The sequence below is a fragment of the Antedon mediterranea genome, chromosome 11 (genome assembly GCF_964355755.1).
Source record: "Antedon mediterranea chromosome 11, ecAntMedi1.1, whole genome shotgun sequence".
Taxonomy (NCBI): Eukaryota; Metazoa; Echinodermata; class Crinoidea; order Comatulida; family Antedonidae; genus Antedon; species Antedon mediterranea.
In genome coordinates this window covers 21,975,962-22,000,631 of record NC_092680.1, presented here as the reverse complement: position 1 = coordinate 22,000,631, position 24,670 = coordinate 21,975,962, and the positions used below count along the sequence as shown (strand labels likewise).

The window sequence follows — 24,670 nt, the reverse complement described above, 5'->3', positions numbered from 1 at the left end:
GTTATTTACTTTAAGTCGAAAATTCGAGCTAAAAACAATAAGTTTACGTAATTAACAGGTAAATTAGTTTGATTACATTTCATCTGGAAAATCATCGCAAGCGAAAGTAAACAAAGATTTCAAACCATGAGTACGCATTATGCATACGTTAATTAGGATTGTTTACAACTTGTCACGGTTCAGAAGGTATTTTCACACGGATCATAAGGAAGTTTTATTATTATGGATACAGAGTAGCCTAACAAGCGCGTTTCATTATGGGATATGTTTTTATCGAAAACTTTGACTGGAAGTCAAAGTTATTTTTTTAACAAAAACAACGTCTGTATTTCAGTTAAATGATTTTTTTTTTCGAAAATTTTTTGGTGATAGTTAATAATTATTATGATACTTCAAAATGAGCCACCTTTTTTCAAAATCTTTTATTTTTTATTTTTTGGGAATTAGTCAAAGGGACAATACATCTTTAATTTTCATTGATACATATAAATGAAAACAACACGCCACTGTACAAGCTAGTACTGTATTATCTTTTATTTCTCATATTTCAATGTGCGTAAATATATAACTTTTGTTACGAAAAATTGATAATACATTTGACAGTATATTTCTTATGAACTACTGTTGTGCGGCTTGTGCGAATTCCATAATTATTTACTTTAATTCATTTTCTTAACCAATTTTACTGCTGTTGATAATGTATACAAACTTTAAGTATATTTAGGAATGTATTACACTTACAGTATTTTAAGACACTCAAAATATTAAGTTATTTGGTCTGTACTCAAAATGTATTCTTAGGCCTAGATAAATTGAAAAAGGTCAATGGCAAGCATTTGGCCAGTCCCCATAATGCCATTCGATAATTGACCAGTATATGTAAAGATTTCTGGCTAGCACTTTCCCAGGACCAGTGCCAATAGAGCCATTCTGACATACATGCCACACTCAGCTTGATTGACCAGTATATGTAAAGATTTGTGGCTAGCACTTTCCCAGGACCAGTGCCAATAGAGCCATTCTGACATACATGCCACACTCAGCTTGATTGACCAGTATATGTAAAGATTTGTGGCTAGCACTTTCCCAGGACCAGTGCCAATAGAGCCATTCTGACATACATGCCACACTCAGCTTGATTGACCAGTATATGTAAAGATTTGTGGCTAGCACTTTCCCAGGACCAGTGCCAATAGAGCCATTCTGACATACATGCCACACTCAGCTTGATTGACCAGTATATGTAAAGATTTGTGGCTAGCACTTTCCCAGGACCAGTGCCAATAGAGCCATTCTGACATACATGCCACACTCAGCTTGATTGACCAGTATATGTAAAGATTTGTGGCTAGCACTTTCCCAGGACCAGTGCCAATAGAGCCATTCTGACATACATGCCACACTCAGCTTGGCGGAAATAAGCAGCTCTTGGATCTCGGTCAACAGCAGGACTGTAAAAAAAAAAACAAATAATTTATAATTGAAATAGGATTACAAATCACATTATAAACTACTGGACAGAACTTCTAATCAACATGCAATAGAATGACAATCTACCATCTAGTCTTACCTAATTTCATTAAGTCTTGGTAAAGGATGGAGTACCACCATCTTTTCTTTTGCTCGGGTCATTATATTAGGGGTCAACACAAACTGACCTACAGACTGCAAAGAAACAAACAAATCAAACTTTATTAATTCCAAGACAAAATATTATAATCAGAATATACAGCAATATTTAAAAGTATTTCATGTAAATTCATAATTCTGATTATTTATTGGTATATAACAATTCTTCAACCACTTTCTGATTGTTTCCTTTTATTTCATTTTAATGACATTAACATGGAGGAGCCTAACATGATATGGCTTCCATACAAGAACAACAAAAAGTTTACCTTTTCATATTCTTCTACAGACGCAAACCTTTCTCTCTGAATGCGAGTCAAGTAAAGAACGTCTGTATCTGGCAATGCAGCTTCTAGGGAACTGAACTCTTCCTGAAATATCAATATCAATCGAATAGTATTGCAACAAAATGAGCTGTCCAGAGGCTACTACATGATCCTCTATTAATAGTATTGCAACAAAATGAGCTGTCGAGAAGCTACTACACGATCCTCTATTAATGATATTGCAAAAAAATGAGCTGTCGGGAGGCTACTACACGATCCTCTATTAATGATATTGCAACAAAATGAGCTGTCGGGAGGCTACTACACGATCCTCTATTAATGATATTGCAACAAAATGAGCTGTCGGGAGGCTACTACACGATCCTCTATTAATAGTATTGCAACAAAATGAGCTGTTGAGAGGCTACTACACGATCCTCTATTAATAGTATTGCAACAAAATGAGCTGTTGAGAGGCTACTACACGATCCTCTATTAATAGTATTGCAACAAAATGAGCTGTTGAGAGGCTACTACACGATCCTCTATTAATAGTATTGCAACAAAATGAGCTGTCGGGAGGCTACTACACGATCCTCTATTAATAGTATTGCAACAAAATGAGCTGTTGAGAGGCTACTACACGATCCTCTATTAATAGTATTGCAACAAAATGAGCTGTTGAGAGGCTACTACACGATCCTCTATTAATAGTATTGCAACAAAATGAGCTGTTGAGAGGCTACTACACGATCCTCTATTAATAGTATTGCAACAAAATGAGCTGTCGGGAGGCTACTACACGATCCTCTATTAATAGTATTGCAACAAAATGAGCTGTTGAGAGGCTACTACACGATCCTCTATTAATGATATTGTTCTATTGTTTCATTATATATTACCATGTTATTCTACTATATAGTTTACCATGTTATTCTACTGTATAGTTTACCATTGATAGAAAATAATAAATGTTAATTGATTGATAAACTAATGGGTCAAAATATCATACATAATTGTACTATTTTGATTTGTCTATTTTCATGATTGATTTTTAATTCTGTGAAATTGGTATAATATAAATATTCAATTTTCTATTAACTATATGTTTGATTATCTTTCCATTTTGAACAGCCTTTTCATAAACATTTTTAAAGTTATCCTTTTCAGAATAAAGTTGCACTAAAAGTGTTCAATGCTACCTATTAATATCTATATCTAGTTTTTAAAATGTACAATATAATTTACCTGATTTATTCCCTTGTCTTGTACATACTCTACAACTTTTTCGGGCATCTTCAAGTTCTTTGGCGAAACATAACGTAATTTAACGCGGTAAAGCGTCAGCAACCGAGCAAGTGAATGTACAGTGCGCCCATGTTTCAGATCTCCTACCATAGTAATCTATGAACAATCAAGTAAAACATTACATAAAAAGAAAATAAAACAAATTCTGAATGGAGCATGATTATTTTTATAAGGAAAACGTTGGGTGGGTCGACCCAAAACAACCTGGAGGCGCACAGTGGAGAAGGAAAGAGATAGATTAGGCTGGAGATCATGGAATGAAGCTAAAGTTAAAGCTAGAAACTGACTGGAGAGAGCATCTCGTAGCCTTATGGGACACTTGGCCCGAAAAGGTAAGGTAATTTCATTTTTAAGTGTATCTAAAATGACTTTAAATACAATTGTTTTTTGTTCAGAAATGTAAAGTATTTAAAAGTTAGACTGAACAAGCACAACATCTGCAGAAAGAGAGTTCCACAATAGAACAACACGCTAAGAAAAGTATCCTGTAAATTTATCATGACAATTTTACTTTCCAGTTGGTAATTGAATAGCTTCTATTTTTAGCCACTACTCCCACACTTGTAATAATGACTTACAGTCAATCCATTTACTGTACCAATCTCCTCCCTAATGATGAATACATCAAGTAGTGCCTGTGTAGGGTGTTCTCCAACCCCATCACCAGCATTGATTACCGGTTTCCTACAATTTTGAGCTGCAATCTTTACAGCGTTTGGTTCTGGGTGTCGTATAACTATCACGTCACAGTAGCCACCCATAACCTGGGTGGTATCTATAAAAGAAATTAATTCAAATTTTATTTGGTAATTAAAATATTACTGTATACTACAGATTTATTACAGATCAATCAGTTTATAAAAAAAAAAGTAAAATGAACTAACCTGCCAGTGATTCACCTTTCTTATGTGAAGATGAACTTTCATTAAGGTTGATAGCATTTCCACCAAGTCGCTGCATTGCAGCTTGGAACGAACAAGACGTACGAGTACTAACTTCATAGAACATACATGCCATCACTTTACCCTGAAGAAAACCATAATATACAAATAATAATGAATGTACATGAACAAAAATGAAAAAAGGGGTACTATTTCGTATTGCATGCCATGTCACACACAATCATCAAATAAAATGACAGGAATTTATTTAGATGTTATATAAATGCTATTATTTTAACCTGAAAGAGATTCATTCTATAATAGCATGTACATGATATACAGCGTTTTTATCTCACCTTCAAGATGTAATCCAGTGGTCTATCTCGTTGTACCATCAACCTCATGTTGTGGGCAACATTAAAAATATGGTGAAGCTGTAAAAAATTACATTTATTTTAACAAACAAATAAAAATACTTCCATTCTATAATTCTGGACATTAATTCTACCATACAGGATTAATACATTTGCAAGACTTAAGTGACTGGCAATTATCAGTCACCCACTGGTCAATTTAAATATGGGTGGCAATTATCAGTTACCCATTGGTCAATTTAAAAGTAGCTGGCAATTATCAGTTACCGATTGGTAAAAAAATGGTCATGCTTTTGGTGGAACAAAAATAATTTGAAAGTTTTGTTTATAGAAATGATAAATTAATCAGATTGTTTTAAATTAAATAGATCAAAACTAATTATTTCTTACCAAATTATCAGTATTATCTCTTTAATAATTAGGTTAAATTAAATTAATTTACATATCATACATATCTTATATATCTTATCTCATTATTTGTTTTTAAATTTCTTGTTTTTATTGTAACCTACCTGGTCCTTAGTAAGTTGTGCAGCACTAAGAATATGTTTGTTAATAAGACTGTTCTTAAGTTCACTTGGCATCAACATTGCTGGTACTAAAGCATAGTGCCCGCCCCCTTGAGGGGTAGAGCCAGTCGACGTTGGGGTAACAAATGTGCCACGTCCGCCACTGCTTGGTCCAGGAGGAGGGGACAGTAATCCAGACATATCTAAAAAAATGATGTTAATATTATATACAAATATAAAATGTTTAAATATAACTAAAGTCTGCCTCATATCAAAGAAGATCAATCTTCTTGCTTTCCAGTGTCCTAGGTTTAATTGAAGGTCTCAAGGTTTCCAGTGTCCTAGGTTTAATTGAAGGTCCCAAGGTTTCCAGTGTCCTGGGTTTAATTGAAGGACCCAAGGTTTCCAGTGTCCTAGGTTTAATTGAAGGTCTCAAGGTTTCCAGTGTCCTAGGTTTAATTAAAGGTCCCAAGGTTTCCAGTGTCCTAGGTTTAATTGAAGGTCCCAAGGTTTCCAGTGTCCTGGGTTTAATTGAAGGACCCAAGGTTTCCAGTGTCCTAGGTTTAATTGAAGGTCCCAAGGTTTCCAGTGTCCTAGGTTTAATTAAAGGTCTCAAGGTTTCCAGTGTCCTGGGTTTAATTGAAGGTCCCAAGGTTTCCAGTGTCCTAGGTTTAATTGAAGGTCCCAAGGTTTCCAGTGTCCTGGGTTTAATTGAAGGACCCAAGGTTTCCAGTGTCCTAGGTTTAATTGAAGGTCTCAAGGTTTCCAGTGTCCTAGGTTTAATTAAAGGTCCCAAGGTTTCCAGTGTCCTAGGTTTAATTGAAGGTCCCAAGGTTTCCAGTGTCCTGGGTTTAATTGAAGGACCCAAGGTTTCCAGTGTCCTAGGTTTAATTGAAGGTCCCAAGGTTTCCAGTGTCCTAGGTTTAATTAAAGGTCTCAAGGTTTCCAGTGTCCTGGGTTTAATTGAAGGTCCCAAGGTTTCCAGTGTCCTAGGTTTAATTGAAGGTCCCAAGGTTTCCAGTGTCCTAGGTTTAATTGAAGGTCCCAAGGTTTCCAGTGTCCTAGGTTTAATTGAAGGTCCCAAGGTTTCCAGTGTCCTAGGTTTAATTGAAGGTCCCAAGGTTTCCAGTGTCCTAGGTTTAATTGAAGGTCCCAAGGTTTCCAGTGTCCTAGGTTTAATTGAAGGTCCCAAGGTTTCCAGTGTCCTAGGTTTAATTGAAGGTCTCAAGGTTTCCAGTGTCCTAGGTTTAATTGAAGGTCCCAAGGTTTCCAGTGTCCTAGGTTTAATTGAAGGTCCCAAGGTTTCCAGTGTCCTAGGTTTAATTGAAGGTCCCAAGGTTTCCAGTGTCCTAGGTTTAATTGAAGGTCCCAAGGTTTCCAGTGTCCTAGGTTTAATTGAAGGTCCCAAGGTTTCCAATGTCCTAGGTTTAATTGAAGGTCCCAAGGTTTCCAGTGTCCTAGGTTTAATTGAAGGTCCCAAGGTTTCCAGTGTCCTAGGTTTAATTGAAGGTCCCAAGGTTTCCAGTGTCCTAGGTTTAATTGAAGGTCCCAAGGATCTTTCATACCTGATGCCGGCAAACTGAATGTCAATGTTTTGTTTTCACAACACTCCACACAGCCATGCACCAATCTAGTGTGTGTAACCGCGCGAAAAAAAACATTGACCTTCACTTGATGCCAGCGCCTGGAACTATGCCAGAACAGGTGATTACAATTAGTACCTCCAGATTCTGAAACCCTATGTACTCTTGGTGGCAAGGTGAATCTTTCAGATTTACGAGGCGATGAGGGCGCCGATGATGGTACTGAACCTGGTAAAGGTAGTGGCGATGGTCCAGGTACTTGCACTGTAAGTGGTTGAGTTGATGGGAACACATCTTGCCCACTTCGTACATCTTTCCCAAAACCAGTTGGAACCAATACCTACAACATAATTCATAATTCTTTATTCATCTAGTCTTTTTTTTTCCTATTATTTTTTCTATAAAAAACCTTTTTACAATTGTGGTATAGTAGCAACAACGTCAAACAGTTATTTACAATAAAGAATGTTCATAAGCCATCTTAAAATGGTCCACACTAAATATTTTACAGTATGCCTACAAAATGTTATGTGTTATACCGGTGGCCATGACTTAAGGTTTGTTTAACAAACTTATTTTGGCCTCCATCCACACACAATTTTATCCTAATTTTGTTATTTCAGGTAATGAACGCCGTATTATATTATCATGTCAATCAATAAAACAAACAAATGTGTATTCATTTATCCTCACCCTTCCATCGACAAAAGCTACTTCACCGCGCAACACAACGCGGCGCACCATTCCTTTGACACGCCGTCCAGCAAATGGTGTCCATTTGCTTTTTGTGTAGGTCATGTGATCTGGAATGGTCCACTCTTGGTCCAGGTCAACTTCAATGTATGTCTCTTTCTGTTCTGGAAATCCAAAGATACGACGAGGATTCGTGTACAGTCGCTGGATTATATCCTAAATTAATAAAACAAAGCAACATTGAAATGTAAAGAGAAACTAAAAAAAAAAACTTTGTGAATATTTAAAAGAAAATTATCTGCTGTTACACCTAGACAACAGATTTGTGTCCTGTTTGGAATTGGAGAATATAGCAAACTAACCTCAAGTGTTAGCCTGCCCTCATCTACAGCAGTCAGCAGCAGTGGAAGCATAGTCTCTAGTCCAGGATATCCTGGCGGTGGTTTGCTTGAGTCCTTTTCTTCTACTGTATGGGGAGCTGCCGATTAAATCACAATAATTCCATGTCGATTTAAATAATTTTTTTAACTTTATTTTTCAGTTATTTAACTGCAAGAATGTATAGGAGAGATTGTTGTGAACATTATTTTTGTATTAATTTTTTATTAAACTTTGATTAATGAGGGAAGCCAAGGCTGACAATGCATGAACAATACCAATTGGCCAAACAAATTTGAGAGCCACTCACCATGATCAGTAGCAAAGCAATCAATAATCTTCAAGTTATCCCATAATGTTTGTTGATCTTCTACAGAACACAACACTGGTCGAACTTCACCTCTACCATGACCTATGACATCTAGGTCTTCATTTGTTAGGAACAGGTGATGAGGGGCGACCTCACAGGTCACTTGCATGCCAGATTCTTTTGCCAACCTGACCATCTCAATCTGAAATCATCATTGTTTAATGTTTGTAGGCAAGATATTTAAAACACAATGAGTTAAATGTGATAGTTTTTAGGACTAAGCAAGTTTTTAATTATAAACCAGGCCTGAAAGCAGCCATTTTGAATTAATCATGAAATAACATACAAATTATTTCACTAACCTCTTCTTTCCTAGCAACATGGCAAATGTGAATGGATCGATCAAACATCTTGGCCATGAATAAGATAGCAGCAGTGGTCTTCCCTTCGGCGTGCGCACAAATTGGCATGTTCCGTGGCCAATTCTCAAAATGCTGATAAAGAAACCCATTTAACAATTAGTCTCATCGATATAAAATGTATTTTCATTTTGTGATACTATTGCACTACGTACATACCTCCAGCTCAGATTAAAACTAATTATATCATTACAGTAAATCTGATTTGTCATTTAAGCTGGCTTTAAAATAAAGTTCACTCATAAGTTATGATAGCTCTATCTATTGTTATTAGAAAATCTATTTTTAATTAAAGACCCCTTCCCTGCAATTTTGGACGTTTTTTGGAAAATAATACATATATATCACTTTAAAAACATTAAACCATGTCATTCCTTGTCTTAAATGTACGTTTTATGGTAAATTATGATAAAAAGTGAGAAACAATGCACTACCTAAGTAGCTCGCGGCGATCGACCTCTCGTGGACGGTCTTAGGCCTAGCCTAGCTAGGCTTAGTTTTGTAGGCCTAGCTGGTAAACATCGATAACGTACGAACATCGTACGCTAGCTATATACCTAGCCTGACGTTGTATAGTTGCTGCATTAATTGTCTTTCTATTTTTGCCAGACTCCGTTGATACAAATTGGGGAAAACCCGGTATTTTCGCTGAAAAGTTAGGAGTCTTCCATTTGTTTTGGCTTCACGATCGATCGAAAAGTGGGCGAATTACAGGTGAAAAACAAAAATATCAATCCGCGCGCAATGCATTTTGGGATTTATAGCGGGCCGCTATAATTATTAGAATCGATTTATTTTTCACATTTTTAACCGTTTAAAGACGAAAAAAGTTATCGCAATAGGACCATATAGTATTATTTTTACATTAAATATAGTTTGTGATCTTAAATTAGATCTAAAAAACGTAGGGAATGGGGCTTTAAGTTTTAATTACTGTACTATCTAGTTTCAATTTCTAAAGTTGTTTTAATTCTTATAATGGTTTTATACATGTATGTACTGCGCCTATGAGCAATCATTGATTGGATATGGCGCATTATAAATGCTCTTTTATTATATTATGAAGACATGTTTGCACACCTTTTTCCAGATAGTGAGGTCAGACAACATCAAAGTTGAGAATGTCTGATTCAGATACATTTTGAGTGCACAACTGGACATTGCAAACTTTTGAAGTTCATCCCAATTATTTGGTCCAGCACCCACGTAGAGGGCGTAATCACAACGAGCACCAATTCGAGCAAGCTGAAATGTAAAATAGATAAATAACTTTCCTGAATTGTGCAGGATATAGTATAGCAAATGAAAAATGAAGATATCCAATAGCACTACAGATACATGCCAAAGAGATACACAATAGCACTACAGATATATGCCAAAGAGATACACAATAGCACTACAGATACATGCCAAAGAGATACACAATAGCACTACAGATACATGCCAAAGAGATGCACAATAGCACTACAGATACATGCCAAAGAGATACACAATAGCACTACAGATACATACCAAAGAGATACACAATAGCACTACAGATACATGCCAAAGAGATACACAATAGCACTACAGATACATGCCAAAGAGATATCCAATAGCACTACAGATACATGCCAAAGAGATATCCAATAGCACTACAGATACATGCCAAAGAGATACACAATATCACTACAGATACATGCCAAAGAGATATCCAATAGCACTACAGATACATGCCAAAGAGATACACAATAGCACTACAGATACATGCCAAAGAGATACACAATAGCACTACAGATACATGCCAAAGAGATACACAATAGCACTACAGATACATGCCAAAGAGATACACAATAGCACTACAGATACATGCCAAAGAGATACACAATAGCACTACAGATACATGCCAAAGAGATGCACAATAGCACTACAGATATATGCCAAAGAGATACACAATAGCACTACAGATACATGCCAAAGAGATACACAATAGCACTACAGATACATGCCAAAGAGATACACAATAGCACTACAGATACATGCCAAAGAGATACACAATAGCACTACAGATACATGCCAAAGAGATACACAATAGCACTACAGATACATGCCAAAGAGATACACAATAGCACTACAGATACATGCCAAAGAGATACACAATAGCACTACAGATACATGCCAAAGAGATACACAATAGCACTACAGATACATGCCAAAGAGATACACAATAGCACTACAGATACATGCCAAAGAGATACACAATAGCACTACAGACACATGTCAAAGAGATATCCAATAGCACTACAGATACATGCCAAAGAGATACACAATAGCACTACAGATACATGCCAAAGAGATATCCAATAGCACTACAGATACATGCCAAAGAGATACACAATAGCACTACAGATACATGCCAAAGAGATACACAATAGCACTACAGATACATGCCAAAGAGATATCCAATAGCACTACAGATACATGCCAAAGAGATACACAATAGCACTACAGATACATGCCAAAGAGATACACAATAGCACTACAGATACATACCAAAGAGATACACAATAGCACTACAGATACATGCCAAAGAGATACACAATAGCACTACAGATACATGCCAAAGAGATATCCAATAGCACTACAGATACATGCCAAAGAGATACACAATAGCACTACAGATACATGCCAAAGAGATACACAATAGCACTACAGATACATGCCAAAGAGATATCCAATAGCACTACAGATACATGCCAAAGAGATACACAATAGCACTACAGATACATGCCAAAGAGATACACAATAGCACTACAGATACATGCCAAAGAGATATCCAATAGCACTACAGATACATGCCAAAGAGATACACAATAGCACTACAGATACATGCCAAAGAGATACACAATAGCACTACAGATACATGCCAAAGAGATACACAATAGCACTACAGATACATGCCAAAGAGATATCCAATAGCACTACAGATACATGCCAAAGAGATACACAATAGCACTACAGATACATGCCAAAGAGATACACAATAGCACTACAGATACATGCCAAAGAGATACACAATGAACATCGATCAGAGTTTAAAATAGTTGTCTAATCCTATGACTCACCTTTTGAGCTAGTAGGAATGAAGGTTGATCAGTAATCGTAGGGCTTGTGTTTGGCATGACGCCAACAAGCGTAATACCACCAGCTAGAGCAGCTGCGGTACCAGATGCAAAGTCTTCCTTGTGTGTAAAGCCAGGCTCTCTTAGATGAACATGAACATCAATAAGTCCAGGTAACTTAATTACACGGTTTGATGCCATGCAATCTATGTGAGTGGATACACTTGGAGTGCCACCTACTCTACGCAAAGCCTAGAAGAAAATGTATAAAACAAACACTAAAATGACATTAGGACATGTACGTACTATGGAAGTCATGAAAACTTGTTAAATCCAAATTTTTTTCTTTTAAATTTAATTTATTTCTGAATAAATCATTTGATGTTTAAAATTCAGGGAAAAGAATTCATTACAATATTATTGGAAAATTGCCTTCACCTCAATAAACAGCTTTGCAATCTTGACGTCTGTGATAAGCGGAATCTCTTTATCAATGGCCATCCGCCTCGTACGATACCCTTTAGTAATGAATGAGGAGGCACGCCGTGAGCCACCATTACGCATTGGTAGATTGATGACAAGGTCAAAGTGTTTATCCATAATGTAACTTGCTATATTGCGTTGTGGTTCCTGCCTTTTACCAGGTTCCTCTTCCTCTTCAAACGGCCAATCAACAGGGGTCACCTAAAACAAGTAGAATCAAATTACCATTACCATCAATTTTTTTTTCTATATGCATCTAACAGCAAGTAACTCGCCAATTATGAATAAACTATTATAGAATGGACAAACTATTATTATTTACTACTACATACTACTAAATTTCAAAAACGTCCAATAAACTAAAGTGGATATCATTTTTTTTTTTTACCTGAACACCATGTTCTGCATAAAAGTCAGCTGTTCCCATACTGCCATACAAACGGTACTTCATACTCTCTAGGGTTTTTACTGCACTCAATAACTCAACCTTCCACTAAAAAAAAAAACGGAAATCAGTTAATATACAACAAAAACATTTTCTAGTAGTGTGGTCCAAGCCATGGTAAAATAATTTAAAAGTTACCTTGTAACTTCCTATAGATAGCAAGATGTTCTTTTTTGGTATTTTGAATCCAGAGCTGAGCATAGCCTTAAGGTAAGCTTCATAACGAGTCTCACCAAACCCTGCAACTTCACCAGTACTCGACATCTCAACGCCGAGTAACGTGTCTGCACCCGCTAGACGAGAGAAAGAAAACTGAGGCACCTGCAACAACAAAATGGGTCAACAATATTAATGTCACAAAAATGTAAAAAAAAAAAAAAAAAACTTTTATTATACTTATGTTAATGGTGAATGTAAGTGTTAAGTGATGCTTACCTTAACTCCAACTTTCCCACAACCAGCAAGACATTTGATTGGCTCAACAGCTTCTCCCATAATAACTCTGGTTGCTATAGCAATAAAGTCATAACCAAGTGTTTTGGAAACGAATGGGAATGAGCGAGATACACGTAGGTTACATTCAATGACTTTTAGTTGATTGTCCTGAAAAGGTAAAGGAAACAATATTTACCTTTATAAACATTATGAATAATTTAAAATTTGTAACTTTTTTAACACCCATTAAAAAAAAAAAAAAAAGAAAAACTACCTTAGCTATGAGCTGCAAGTTATAAGGGCCAGTAACTTCTAGGGCTATACCAATGGCATTAACAATACTAAGTATCTTCTCAATTGTCTCTTGATTAAGATCTTGAGGTGGTGTCACTAAACTGGCATCACCAGAATGTACACCAGCATTTTCAACATGCTCAGATATTGCCACGGCAACGACCTTGCCGTTACAGGCCACGGCATCTACATCAATTTCTTTGGCTTCTTGGATGAACTTTGAAATAACTACTGGGTGTTCCTTAGAGACAGCAACAGCATTGTTTAAAAACATCTCAAGATCAAAATCAGTGTGAGCAACCGCCATTGCAGCTCCACTAAGTACATATGATGGACGAATCAAACATGGGTAACTTACACGGTCACAGAACTCCTTAGCTTCCTGAAAATAAGAACATCAAACTATCTTTGAAGGCATCACTTTTTTGTTTATCTATCTTATTCTCTTATACTGTGAAGTTGCACATGAAAACATTTTTTTTTTGTGATATGGAAAACCAAACAATGACAATGAAAAGATAAATTAATTGAGAAATGACTGAAATAAACTTACAGTTAAATTTGTGAGTTCTTTCCACTGTGGCTGGCTAATATTAACATTGTCCAACATACGAGAAAATTTAAACCTATTTTCGGCATTATCAACAGATTCTGGAGAACTTCCAAGTACAACACACTAAAATAAAAACAATTTAAATCATATTATACACAAATTGTACTTAAAACCATTAACTTTTAATTCAGGAACCCTTCAGTTGTATCAAAAATAACTTTTTAAAAAAGAATTTATAGATCACAACTGACCTGTTGTCTATGTAGTGCCATTGCAATGTTGTTTGGTAGCTGGCCTCCCATAGACAAAATGACACCCTCTGGATTTTCCGCTTCATAGATGTCCATCACAATCTCAAATGAGATTTCATCAAAATAAAGTCTGTCACACATGTCGTAATCGGTGCTTACTGTTTCTGGGTTAAAGTTCACCATAATCGTTTGATATCCCATCTAAACAAAAAGTTCATTTCATATTAAATATACGTACATCATAAATATTGTGCGTGAAACTGACACATAAATCAGTTTGAAAATGAAATTATTTGAACTTTAGAAAACAGTTGTATTAAATCATAATAGTGTTCTAAATTAAAATAATACCTTTCTGAGTTCTGTAATACAGCCAACAGCGCACCAATCAAATTCAACGCTGCTACCAATACGATAAACACCCGAACCAATCACCATAACATAGCCTCCAGAGAATTCAAGATCATGTGCTGAGCCGTTATACGTCAGATAAAGGTAGTTGGTGCTGGCTGGCCATTCAGCTGCTACTGTGTCAATTTGTTTTACATACGGTCTGATTCCCATTGTTTGACGCATTGTGCGGACAGCTAACTCGGTGCTAAAAAGTTATACATTAATGCATCACAATAGAGAAGGTGTACACCATTTATTTAGAATTGCCTCAGCGTCTAAAGCTCTGTCTAACTATTACTAGTTTGATGTGATGTACCCAAATATGGTAGTGATATGACATGTCCATATATTGGCACATCACATTTTTTTGTCACATAAAGTTTCATAGTGTAGACAGAGCTTTTATTCATTCTTTCATTAGTGGATATCATCATTTCCTTTTATTGTCATTTGCATACTTTATGTATTATTTTAGAAATACTACTAACTGTACTACCTAAAGAAATAGAAGAAAGCTTTTTATTATCAGAATTAAATGACATCTAAATTGTAATCTACCTCATAATAGCCTTTGCAATTTGCCTGTCACAGAATCCAAGTTGTTTGGCTTCCAATAAAAGATCTTTCGGAAGCTCTTTCTCTTGGAATACCTTAAGACGTCCATTTAAATCAACAATGTTCTTCATTTTGTGTAGAAACCATGGGTCTATTTTGGTGAGGGTGTACAGCCGATCAATGGAATATCCAGCATAGAGAGCAGCTGCTAAGATGTAGATGCGTTTATCCGTAGGCATGCTCAGTAGCTAAAAGAATCAGAAACAGTTTTACAGATATCTTTAGAAAACACAGCAATATATTACCTTCTATTTTGAATTCTAAAAGCAACAACTGCATCTTACCTCCTCTGATGGTTTGACATCACCAGGGTCAAATCCACTTGCATTTTCATTAACCATTCTTAGAGCTTTCTGTAAAGCTTCCTCAAACTTGCGACCTACAGCCATTACTTCACCAACACTCTTCATAGAGCTACCAATCTATAAATTAGTTCATAAAACCAGACTTACTCAAACATAGCATAGTAAAATCATAAATAATGTCTCCAACCTATAGATCCAAATGGGACACTACATTTATATCAAAATGGAGGATTAATCTCAATGCAGCTTTGATTGTTTTGACCTGAATGTTGCTGCTGTTCTTTTAGATTTATTGTCTTTAAATGTAAAGAACAGTTAAAATCTGTAGATCAAAATAATGATTAACCAATAGTTTGCTTTTTTCTTGTTCTTTACTGTTACTGTTCTTGTAGCCATCTTCTTCTGACACTGACAGACACATGGCCGTCATTGACTGACACTTAATTGACTTCACTGCTGGTGTATTGGAGATCCACGTTTATACAATGCTATATACTTTTATTTTAATTATTGATTTATAGGTTACATATAAAAGACATACTGAATGCTATCTAAAATGACCAAACCACTGACCTTTGTGCTGACCCGGTTGAACTTATTTAAGTCCCAACGAGGAATCTTGACCACACAGTAATCTAAGCTAGGTTCAAAGCACGCTGTAGTCTCATTGGTAACAGTGTTACGTAATTGTGGTAGAGGTATACCAAGGGAAAGTTTAGCAGCAACATACGCCAACGGATAGCCTGTGGCCTTACTGGCTAAGGCTGAGCTTCTAGACAAACGAGCGTTCACCTCAATTATAAAGAACTGAAAGAAAAAATGGAAGCTCAATTAAATAATGTAGATTAAATTATTATTTTTAAGTTTTTCTTTATATTGTTTAAATATTTGCATGGCAAAATAAAATGTTGATATAAAGCTTGCGGTACTCAACATATATTAAATTTACCTTTGTATGAACAATTACAAATTGTCAAAGAATGTAGAAAATTGAAAATTAGCTATTAATAAGCTTGAATGTTTACCTCTTGAGATAAAGGGTTAAGCGCATATTGGATGTTGCATTCGCCAATAATTCCAAGATGTCGAATGACTTTAATAGCCGTTGTACGAAGCATGTTGTACTCAATGTTTGTGAGCGTTTGACTCGGAGCAACCACAATGGACTCTCCGGTGTGAATACCCAAAGGATCAATATTCTCCATGTTGCATACCTAAAGGAAATGAAAAAAAATGCAGCATAAAGATGTGCCCAAATATGGTAGTAATATGCTCAAATATGGTAGTGATATATTGGCATATCACATTTTGTTGTCCAATAAAGTTTGATAGTGTAGATAGAGCTTAACATTTATAGCATAGTGTTAAATACTCCAGCATTTTAAGTGGGCTTTAACACTAATATTTGGCATGTTTGATTGTCAACCTGAAAATCCTTCAAAGCAAAGCATTTTTCCAATGAATCTATGTAAAATGTCTGCAGAAGTACATTTATTAAAATTCTTACTGTAATGCAGTTATCATAGGCATCCCTGACAACTTCATATTCAACCTCTTTCCATCCTTTGAGTGATTTATCAATAAGTACTTGGCTTGTATGTGAAAATGCACCCGTTGCAATCTCCAATAACTGCTCCTTGTTATCAGCAAATCCTGACCCTAAACCGCCAAGTGCAAATGCTGCTCTCACAAGTACAGGATATCCAATATTCTCTGCTGCTAATACAACCTAAATTAAATAAAAAACAGTTACACCACGATACACACCCAATAAATATTGCAGCAGATATCATCAATTTAGTTTATACACAATATCTTTGTACTGCTTAAATTAATGCTGTGTAATGCCCATGCACATGTTAAAGCACACATATCTTAACCTAGTCTGGGCTCCAGACGGAGTTTTTTCTTAATATTAGTAAAAATATAAACATTTTTGCACATATGACGTTTCATACGTGTATTACTTGAGTTTGGATACTCCGTCTGGGGAAACACGCAAAAGTCACGTGGTTTGACACCAAGAATTCTTGGTGCATAGATTATCCGGTTGACTAGTTTCAGCTGCATGCGATTGGCTACTCACTCGTACACCGTTTTAATATTCATATTTCAGAATTTCAAAGACTCAACAACTAAGATGGTACGCATGCGCTATGTTACGTTTAGACAATGTACTTGGGTACATTTTCTGAAGGCTAGAAATGATTTTGATGGGATTTTCCCCAAGAACATGAAAACTCGTCTTGCTTCTCCGCAAATCAAACATTGAATGGATCATTTAATATTACGCGGAGATAATTTGATTTAAATCCCACCTAGGCCTAGACCCTGTCCTGTTCTGTGTAGTGTGGTGTCGTAGCCCTGTCTGTTGTGTGTGAATCCTGTTGTGTGCCGGTGGTGGTATGTAGGCCTACATCTTATTGGCGTTTTATTTGGCAGATCATACGTGCGAGTTGAAGTAGGCCTAGGCTAAGGACTAAACAATTAATAAACAAAACAACTTGGCAACACGATTTCATATTTCAACTGTCTCGATCGTACATTCAGCACTGTACGTACTCGATCTTTTTCATTTTGAAACAAAATGATCATTGGTTGATTTGAAATCCATATTTACATACCGCCCGCCCCATATAGCCAAATACGGTATGATAACCTACGTCATTCTTATCAGTTGTTTGCGGTCTGCAAATCGATTTCTATACGTGTTTCACAAGTCTGTATTTTCAGACAAAAATCGCGGTCGAAATAAAAACAAATAAATTATAAAAAAAACCAATACAGACTTGGGGCAAGTCTAATCTTAACCGTGAATGTGCTTCGGCACTCAAAAAGTGTAAAAGAAGATTAGATAAATCTGGAATTTAATGAAATATTACAGTTCACTGATTTTGGTGTCTTACCTGTTCAACACAGTAAGCTGCCTGGCTTGGAGCAACCTTTTCAGATATGGCAGCCATCTTATCAGCAAACACTTCTCTATCCTCAGTATCAATTATTGACTGCACAGGTGTTCCCATTACTTCTACATTGTATTTCTCAAGAACCCCTAATTTCTTAAGTTGTACTCCACAATTCAAACCAGTTTGTCCTCCAAAATTTAGTAAGATGCCATCAGGTCGTTCACTTTTTATTACCTGAAATAAAAATGTGTTTTGAAAAACATGTAGTAGGGATAAAAAGATAATTTTATTTATACCAAAAAGTGCTTATGGGTAGATAATAATATGCATAAATTCTTATGGAATACTCTTCCTCAATCAATCAAGAATGTCAATTCTATTGACATCTATAATTCAATTATTATTATTATAGACCACTGTTAGTTATTCTAGAGCAAATAAACATAAGTTTTACCTGAGTGACATACTCCGGTGTAATTGGTAGAAAATAAACCCTGTCTGCCATTCCTTTAGAAGTCTGGACAGTTGCAATATTTGGATTAATGAGGATTGAACCAATGCCTTCTTCTTTTAAAGCTTTGATTGCCTGTAGAGATGACAACACTGTTATAAACAAGATACAGTAATTTAGGATTAATGAGGATTGAACCAATGCCTTCTTCTTTTAAAGCTTTGATTGCCTGTAGAGATGACAACACTGTTATAAACAAGATACAGTAATTTAGGATTAATGAGGATTGAACCAATGCCTTCTTCTTTTAAAGCTTTGATTGCCTGTAGAGATGACAACACTGTTATAAACAAGATACAGTAATTTCAAATAGTTAAAAAAAAGATCAAGAAATTGTTTTAGTCTACTTAAAATGGAAATTCATTTTGATTGACAGAAAGACAATTGCACAAACGGTATAGGTCAAAGTTAAAATACTGTTAAAACGATTTAAAATGGTTAAAATTCAAAACAAACATTACAGTACATATAGAGTTATCAATTTAATAAATTTGTTTGACATTAAAGTTTTAGAAACCTGAGATCCGGAATAGTCAAATTCACCAGCCTGTCCAATAGACAACCCACCAGATCCCAAGATGAGTACTTTATTTGGCTTGGAAGCTTGGAACTTTGAAGTAGATACTTGTTTGTATTCAAGCTTTGACTGGATACGTTCTTTTACAGTCATGCTAAAAAGAATCCAGTAACATTAGCATTAATCATAGTGTTTCGTATTTGTTTGTCTTGTTTTGCCCTGCATATGATTAGTCCTCCAAGCTGTGACCTGGAATGTTCGTTACATTCTTATGTTTTTTATATTTGAAATAAAGGATGACTTTACTACTACAAAAGCTGATCATATCATAAAGCTTGATTCATTATTTAATTTAAAGGATGACTTTACTACTACAAAAGCTGATCATATCATAAAGCTTGATTCATTAGTTAATTTAAAGGATGACTTTACTACTACAAAAGCTGATCATATCATAAAGCTTGATTCATTATTTAATTTAAAGGATGACTTTACTACTACAAAAGCTGATCATATCATAAAGCTTGATTCATTAGTTAATTTAAAGGATGACTTTACTACTACAAAAGCTGATCATATCATAAAGCTTGATTCATTAGTTAATTTAAAGGATGACTTTACTACTACAAAAGCTGATCATATCATAAAGCTTGATTCATTATTTAATTTAAAGGATGACTTTACTACTACAAAAGCTGATCATATCATAAAGCTTGATTCATTAGTTAATTTAAAGGATGACTTTACTACTACAAAAGCTGATCATATCATAAAGCTTGATTCATTAGTTAATTTAAAGGATGACTTTACTACTACAAAAGCTGATCATATCATAAAGCTTGATTCATTAGTTAAATTAAAGGATGACTTTACTACTACAAAAGCTGATCATATCATAAAGCTTGATTCATTAGTTAATTGAGGAAAAAAGAATTTTCATATACCAACCAACCAAAATGTCCAATGGGCAAGGGAGTTAGTAGTTTTAGTTTCAATCAATCTTTTATAAGATTTTAAGTTTACAATGTCAGAATTCTGAAGTAACAAGATAGTATTTCAAACTTTTTCTGATTACTAATGTTGACAAAATTTTACAAATGAACACCTAAATTACCCTAAAGACCCATCACTCATTTTGTATGCAGAAACTGTATCCAAGAAAATATCAAATAAAAACTGTAGATCTTGCGGGCCTCCCATGTGTTCAGGATGGAACTGTACACTAAAGAAAGGCTTAACATCATGAACAATCCCCTCATTGGTGTGATCATTGGCATTGGTAAACAAGATTGACCAATCATCTGCCAAGTTTTGAGCATCTATAGCAAATCCATGATTTTGAGTTGTGATGTAGCAACGGTCTGTACCGTTATGTGTACAGGGTTGGTTGTGACCACGATTTCCATACCTATCAAATAAATGTTGAATAAAGTGAAATTTAACATTTATATTACATTTGCTTTAAAACTGCTTAATCAAGTTTAAAAAAAAAATATACTGTACTTCATTTTGTATGATTTTGCTCCAGTTGCTAAGGACACTAACTGATGACCTAAACAGATTCCAAAGACTGGTTTAGGATTTGATTTGTTCAAGATAACTTTCAGGTTGTCAATGGTTACGTTACATTGTGTTGGATCACCTGGGCCGTTGCTAAGGAACAGACCATCATACACTAAACAGAAAACAAACAAAAACATCAAGAAATCAGGACAAACCTGATGTGTAGTAACATTTCTAATATATTATATATTCAAAAAGAAAAAAATATATTTAATTAAAATTGTTTCATGTAAAAACTTGCCTTCATTTTGGAGAGGATGATCCCACGGTACTACTTTCACACATGCTCCTTTCTTTGCTAATAAACGAATCTGGTTATTTTTTATCCCACAATCCACTGCAACTATTTTTAGTTTACCTTCAGGGTTGAATGTCATAGGTTGCTAAGGTAAAAAAGGTTATTAATAGATGATACATTATGTAATAAAATGTATTTTGTTATATACTAATTACATGGATTTATCAGAAACTATGAATTTAAATATAGCCTATCATTATTATAAAATTAAACATGATAGAGCAGCTACTGCCAAGTCCTCCATTACAGACAGGTCTTCCACAATTCTTCCACTCAAAAATTACCTATAAGATCTTATCTTACCTTTGTGGATACTTGAGCTACCAAGTGATTGACATTTGGATCATAGAACTTAACAGAATCAGCATCAACTCCCTCTGTCACAATCTAACAAGATTAATAAAGGTAAAATGTTGATGCAAGTCAGTTAGTACTGTACATGTTGAATCTAGTTGAATTGAATGGCTAAGCAGTTAAGCTACAGACATCAGTACAGGTTTAAATTGTGTTTCACGGAGGACTTAAAACAAGTGTACACATCTGGCCCACCGAGATCTGGTCCATTTCAGACCTGTCACTGTGTTGGACTACAACCTTACAAGTACCTTGTTACAGAAACCACAATAGTGGCATTGTGTCCCAATGGGGTGAAAGAGGATAAGTATGTTGTTAATGTAACAATGTACATACCTGTCCCAATGGGGTGAAAGAGGATAAGTATATTGTTAATGTAAAAATGTACATACCTGTCCCAATGGGGTGAAAGAGGATAAGTATGTTGTTAATGTAACAATGTACATACCTGTCCCAATGGGATGAAAGAGGATAAGTATGTTGTTAATGTAACAATGTACATACCTGTCCCAATGGGGTGAAAGAGGATAAGTATGTTGTTAATGTAACAATGTACATACCTGTCCCAATGGGGTGAAAGAGGATAAGTGTGTTGTTAATGTAACAATGTACATACCTGTCCCAATGGGGTGAAAGAGGATAAGTATGTTGTTAATGTAACAATGTACATACCTGTCCCAATGGGGTGAAAGAGGATAAGTATGTTGTTAATGTAACAATGTACATACCTGTCCCAATGGGGTGAAAGAGGATAAGTATGTTGTTAATGTAACAATGTACATACCTGTCCCAATGGGGTGAAAGAGGATAAGTATGTTGTTAATGTAACAATGTACATACCTGTCCCAATGGGGTGAAAGAGGATAAGTATGTTGTTAATGTAACAATGTACATACCTGTCCCAATGGGGTGAAAGAGCCTAGATAAGTATGTTGTTAATGTAACAATGTACATACCTGTCCCAATGGGGTGAAAGAGGATAAGTATGTTGTTAATGTAACAATGTACATACCTTTCCAAGCATAGTTCCATGCTCTCTGATTTTCTTTGTCAAAACTCTTGTATCTATTCCTATGTAAATAAAAAGGTGGAGGCTGTGTAAATTTATTCAGTGCCATTACAATTTAACAACATCTCAAGTTAATGAGCAATAGGAGAAGTGCTCATTTTGTACATGGAATTAAATAAGGAAATAAAAAGGTGAAAAACAAAACAGGGACTATGTATGCATAACTAAAATGAAGAGATTTATACATATCGGTCGAAAACATTAAAATAAGGTTTTAATACAGTGTCAGTATTAAAACCTTATTTTTATGCATAATTAATTTGTTAAGTATACAGTAGCATAGATTTTATAAATATTAAGTAGCAGAGAGACAAGCACACATACCATGTATGGCTGGAATATTGTGTTCTTTCAACCAATCAGAGAGTGACCTAACAGCAGCCCAATGACTGTACTCAGCTGAGATTTCTCCAACAATCAAACCAGCTACATGAATTTTCTTGGACTCAAACCACTTCAATAGTCCAAGCTCATCCTGGTCATTGGCTGGAATCCCATAATTCCCAATCATGGGATAGGTCAACACAAGAATTTGAGATTTATAAGAAGGATCTGTCAAAGATTCTGGATAACCAACCATTCCAGTTTGAAACACTAAAAGTATAAATTAATATACAGCACAATGTTAGCACGAACTAATTTTATCAATTGTTTCAAAATCTGTATTTGTAAAATTCCATGTGGATATGAATGATATCAATTTAATAGTTAGTCAATTAATTTAATAATAATTAAAGACCCCTTCCCTGCAATTTTGGACGTTTTTTGGAAAATAATACATATATATCACTTTAAAAACATTAAACCATGTCATTCCTTGTCTTAAATGTACGTTTTATGGTAAATTATGATAAAAAGTGAGAAACAATGCACTACCTAAGTAGCTCGCGGCGACCGACCTCTCGTGGACGGTCTTAGGCCTAGCCTAGCTAGGCTTAGTTTTGTAGGCCTAGCTGGTAAACATCGATAACGTACGAACATCGTACGCTAGCTATATACCTAGCCTGACGTTGTATAGTTGCTGCATTAATTGTCTTTCTATTTTTGCCAGACTCCGTTGATACAAATTGGGGAAAACCCGGTATTTTCGCTGAAAAGTTAGGAGTCTTCCATTTGTTTTGGCTTCACGATCGATCGAAAAGTGGGCGAATTACAGGTGAAAAACAAAAATATCAATCCGCGCGCAATGCATTTTGGGATTTATAGCGGGCCGCTATAATTATTAGAATCGATTTATTTTTCACATTTTTAACCGTTTAAAGACGAAAAGTTATCGCAATAGGACCATATAGTATTATTTTTACATTAAATATAGTTTGTGATCTTAAATTAGATCTAAAAAACGTAGGGAATGGGGCTTTAATATTGTGCTTGTTTGGATATTGATTTATTTTATGATAGTTTAAATGTATTCATAAGGGTAAAATTGTTAAATCTCTATAAATGTTTCAATCTTTGCTTATGTTATTGTTGCTTGTTATTTGAATGTATTATTATTTACAGTTCATTATGTTTAGATTCAACCTGTTAGAGTGTTAGTGGTGGTTTTATCGCTGTTGGTTGTCAACTGATTAAAATAAATAAAAAAATAAATAAAAAACTACTAAATTAAAAGAATATTATTATTATTATTGTGCAATTTCAATTGTATATTAAATATTCATAATTACAGGTCTATTAATAATAATATGAAATATATTTTGCTTCAAATCATATTCAAATAATAAGAACTAACCAACTTCGCCTGGACTGCTGGTTTCTGCACCAAACATTTTTCCAGGGTAGCATGACCCATCTTCAAGGTAAAGCGTAGCACCTTTCATCGTGACCTACTTCACACAGGTTGCAGAGCTGGCTTCGTATCCTGTGCGGCCGTACTCTGTGTGTACGAAGTGTTTGTTGTTGATGTTTCAATTTCGCGCGTTTTCCACTTATTACGTCACTATTTGTAATCCAAGTTCATGAGTAGAATAACATGTGGTGTCCACCAGAAAACTGTTTTTCTTTATTACGGATTCACTAACCAAGTCTGCAGTACGACGTATGTCTTCCGTTGTTTTTAAAGGATGGTAGATTTGGTTGGATAGCTTGAAATATATAAGTTGATTAATTCTTCAGCAGATTCAATTTGAGTGTTCTAAAAAGATGGACAGAGCAGCATGACGGCCATGCTGTTATGATTGGTGCGTAGGATTAGTAGGATATTGGGTGTAGTCTCTTTACTGTA

The 24,670-nt window shown here is 35.2% G+C and overlaps 1 protein-coding gene across 1 annotated transcript; it reads right to left on the bottom strand.

Moving 5' to 3' along the window:
- Positions 1–1,117: 1,117 nt before the first annotated feature.
- Positions 1,118–24,604, bottom strand: LOC140062604 (multifunctional protein CAD-like). The gene is made up of 38 exons (XM_072108891.1): positions 24,179–24,604; positions 22,768–23,037; positions 22,387–22,445; positions 21,324–21,407; positions 20,964–21,105; positions 20,663–20,834; positions 20,274–20,567; positions 19,160–19,313; positions 18,586–18,717; positions 18,132–18,365; positions 16,733–16,954; positions 16,251–16,439; positions 15,799–16,032; positions 15,205–15,342; positions 14,864–15,108; positions 14,264–14,510; positions 13,913–14,113; positions 13,662–13,784; positions 13,089–13,490; positions 12,815–12,982; positions 12,518–12,700; positions 12,323–12,427; positions 11,890–12,135; positions 11,455–11,703; positions 9,431–9,595; positions 8,294–8,425; positions 7,932–8,133; positions 7,606–7,721; positions 7,244–7,459; positions 6,689–6,890; positions 4,971–5,170; positions 4,441–4,518; positions 4,088–4,229; positions 3,782–3,978; positions 3,144–3,299; positions 1,899–2,000; positions 1,571–1,665; positions 1,118–1,451 (listed from the first exon to the last, which is right to left on the bottom strand). The coding sequence occupies exons 1-38, from the start codon at positions 24,264–24,266 to the stop codon at positions 1,349–1,351; spliced, it is 6,687 nt and encodes a 2,228-aa protein (XP_071964992.1). The 5' UTR covers positions 24,267–24,604; the 3' UTR covers positions 1,118–1,348.
- Positions 24,605–24,670: the final 66 nt, after the last annotated feature.

Bases quoted from the DNA above. Each gene is read 5' to 3' on its own strand.
- LOC140062604 (XM_072108891.1), bottom strand. From the start codon at position 24,266: ATGAAAGGTGCTACGCTTTACCTTGAAGATGGGTCATGCTACCCTGGA. The intron at 20,568-20,662 runs GTACAGTATATT...TTTATTTGATAG, and splicing joins GCAAAATCATACAAAATGAA to GTATGGAAATCGTGGTCACA. The intron at 15,343-15,798 runs GTCAGTGGTTTG...ACTAATTTATAG, and splicing joins TCAACCGGGTCAGCACAAAG to ATTGGTAGCTCTATGAAGAG.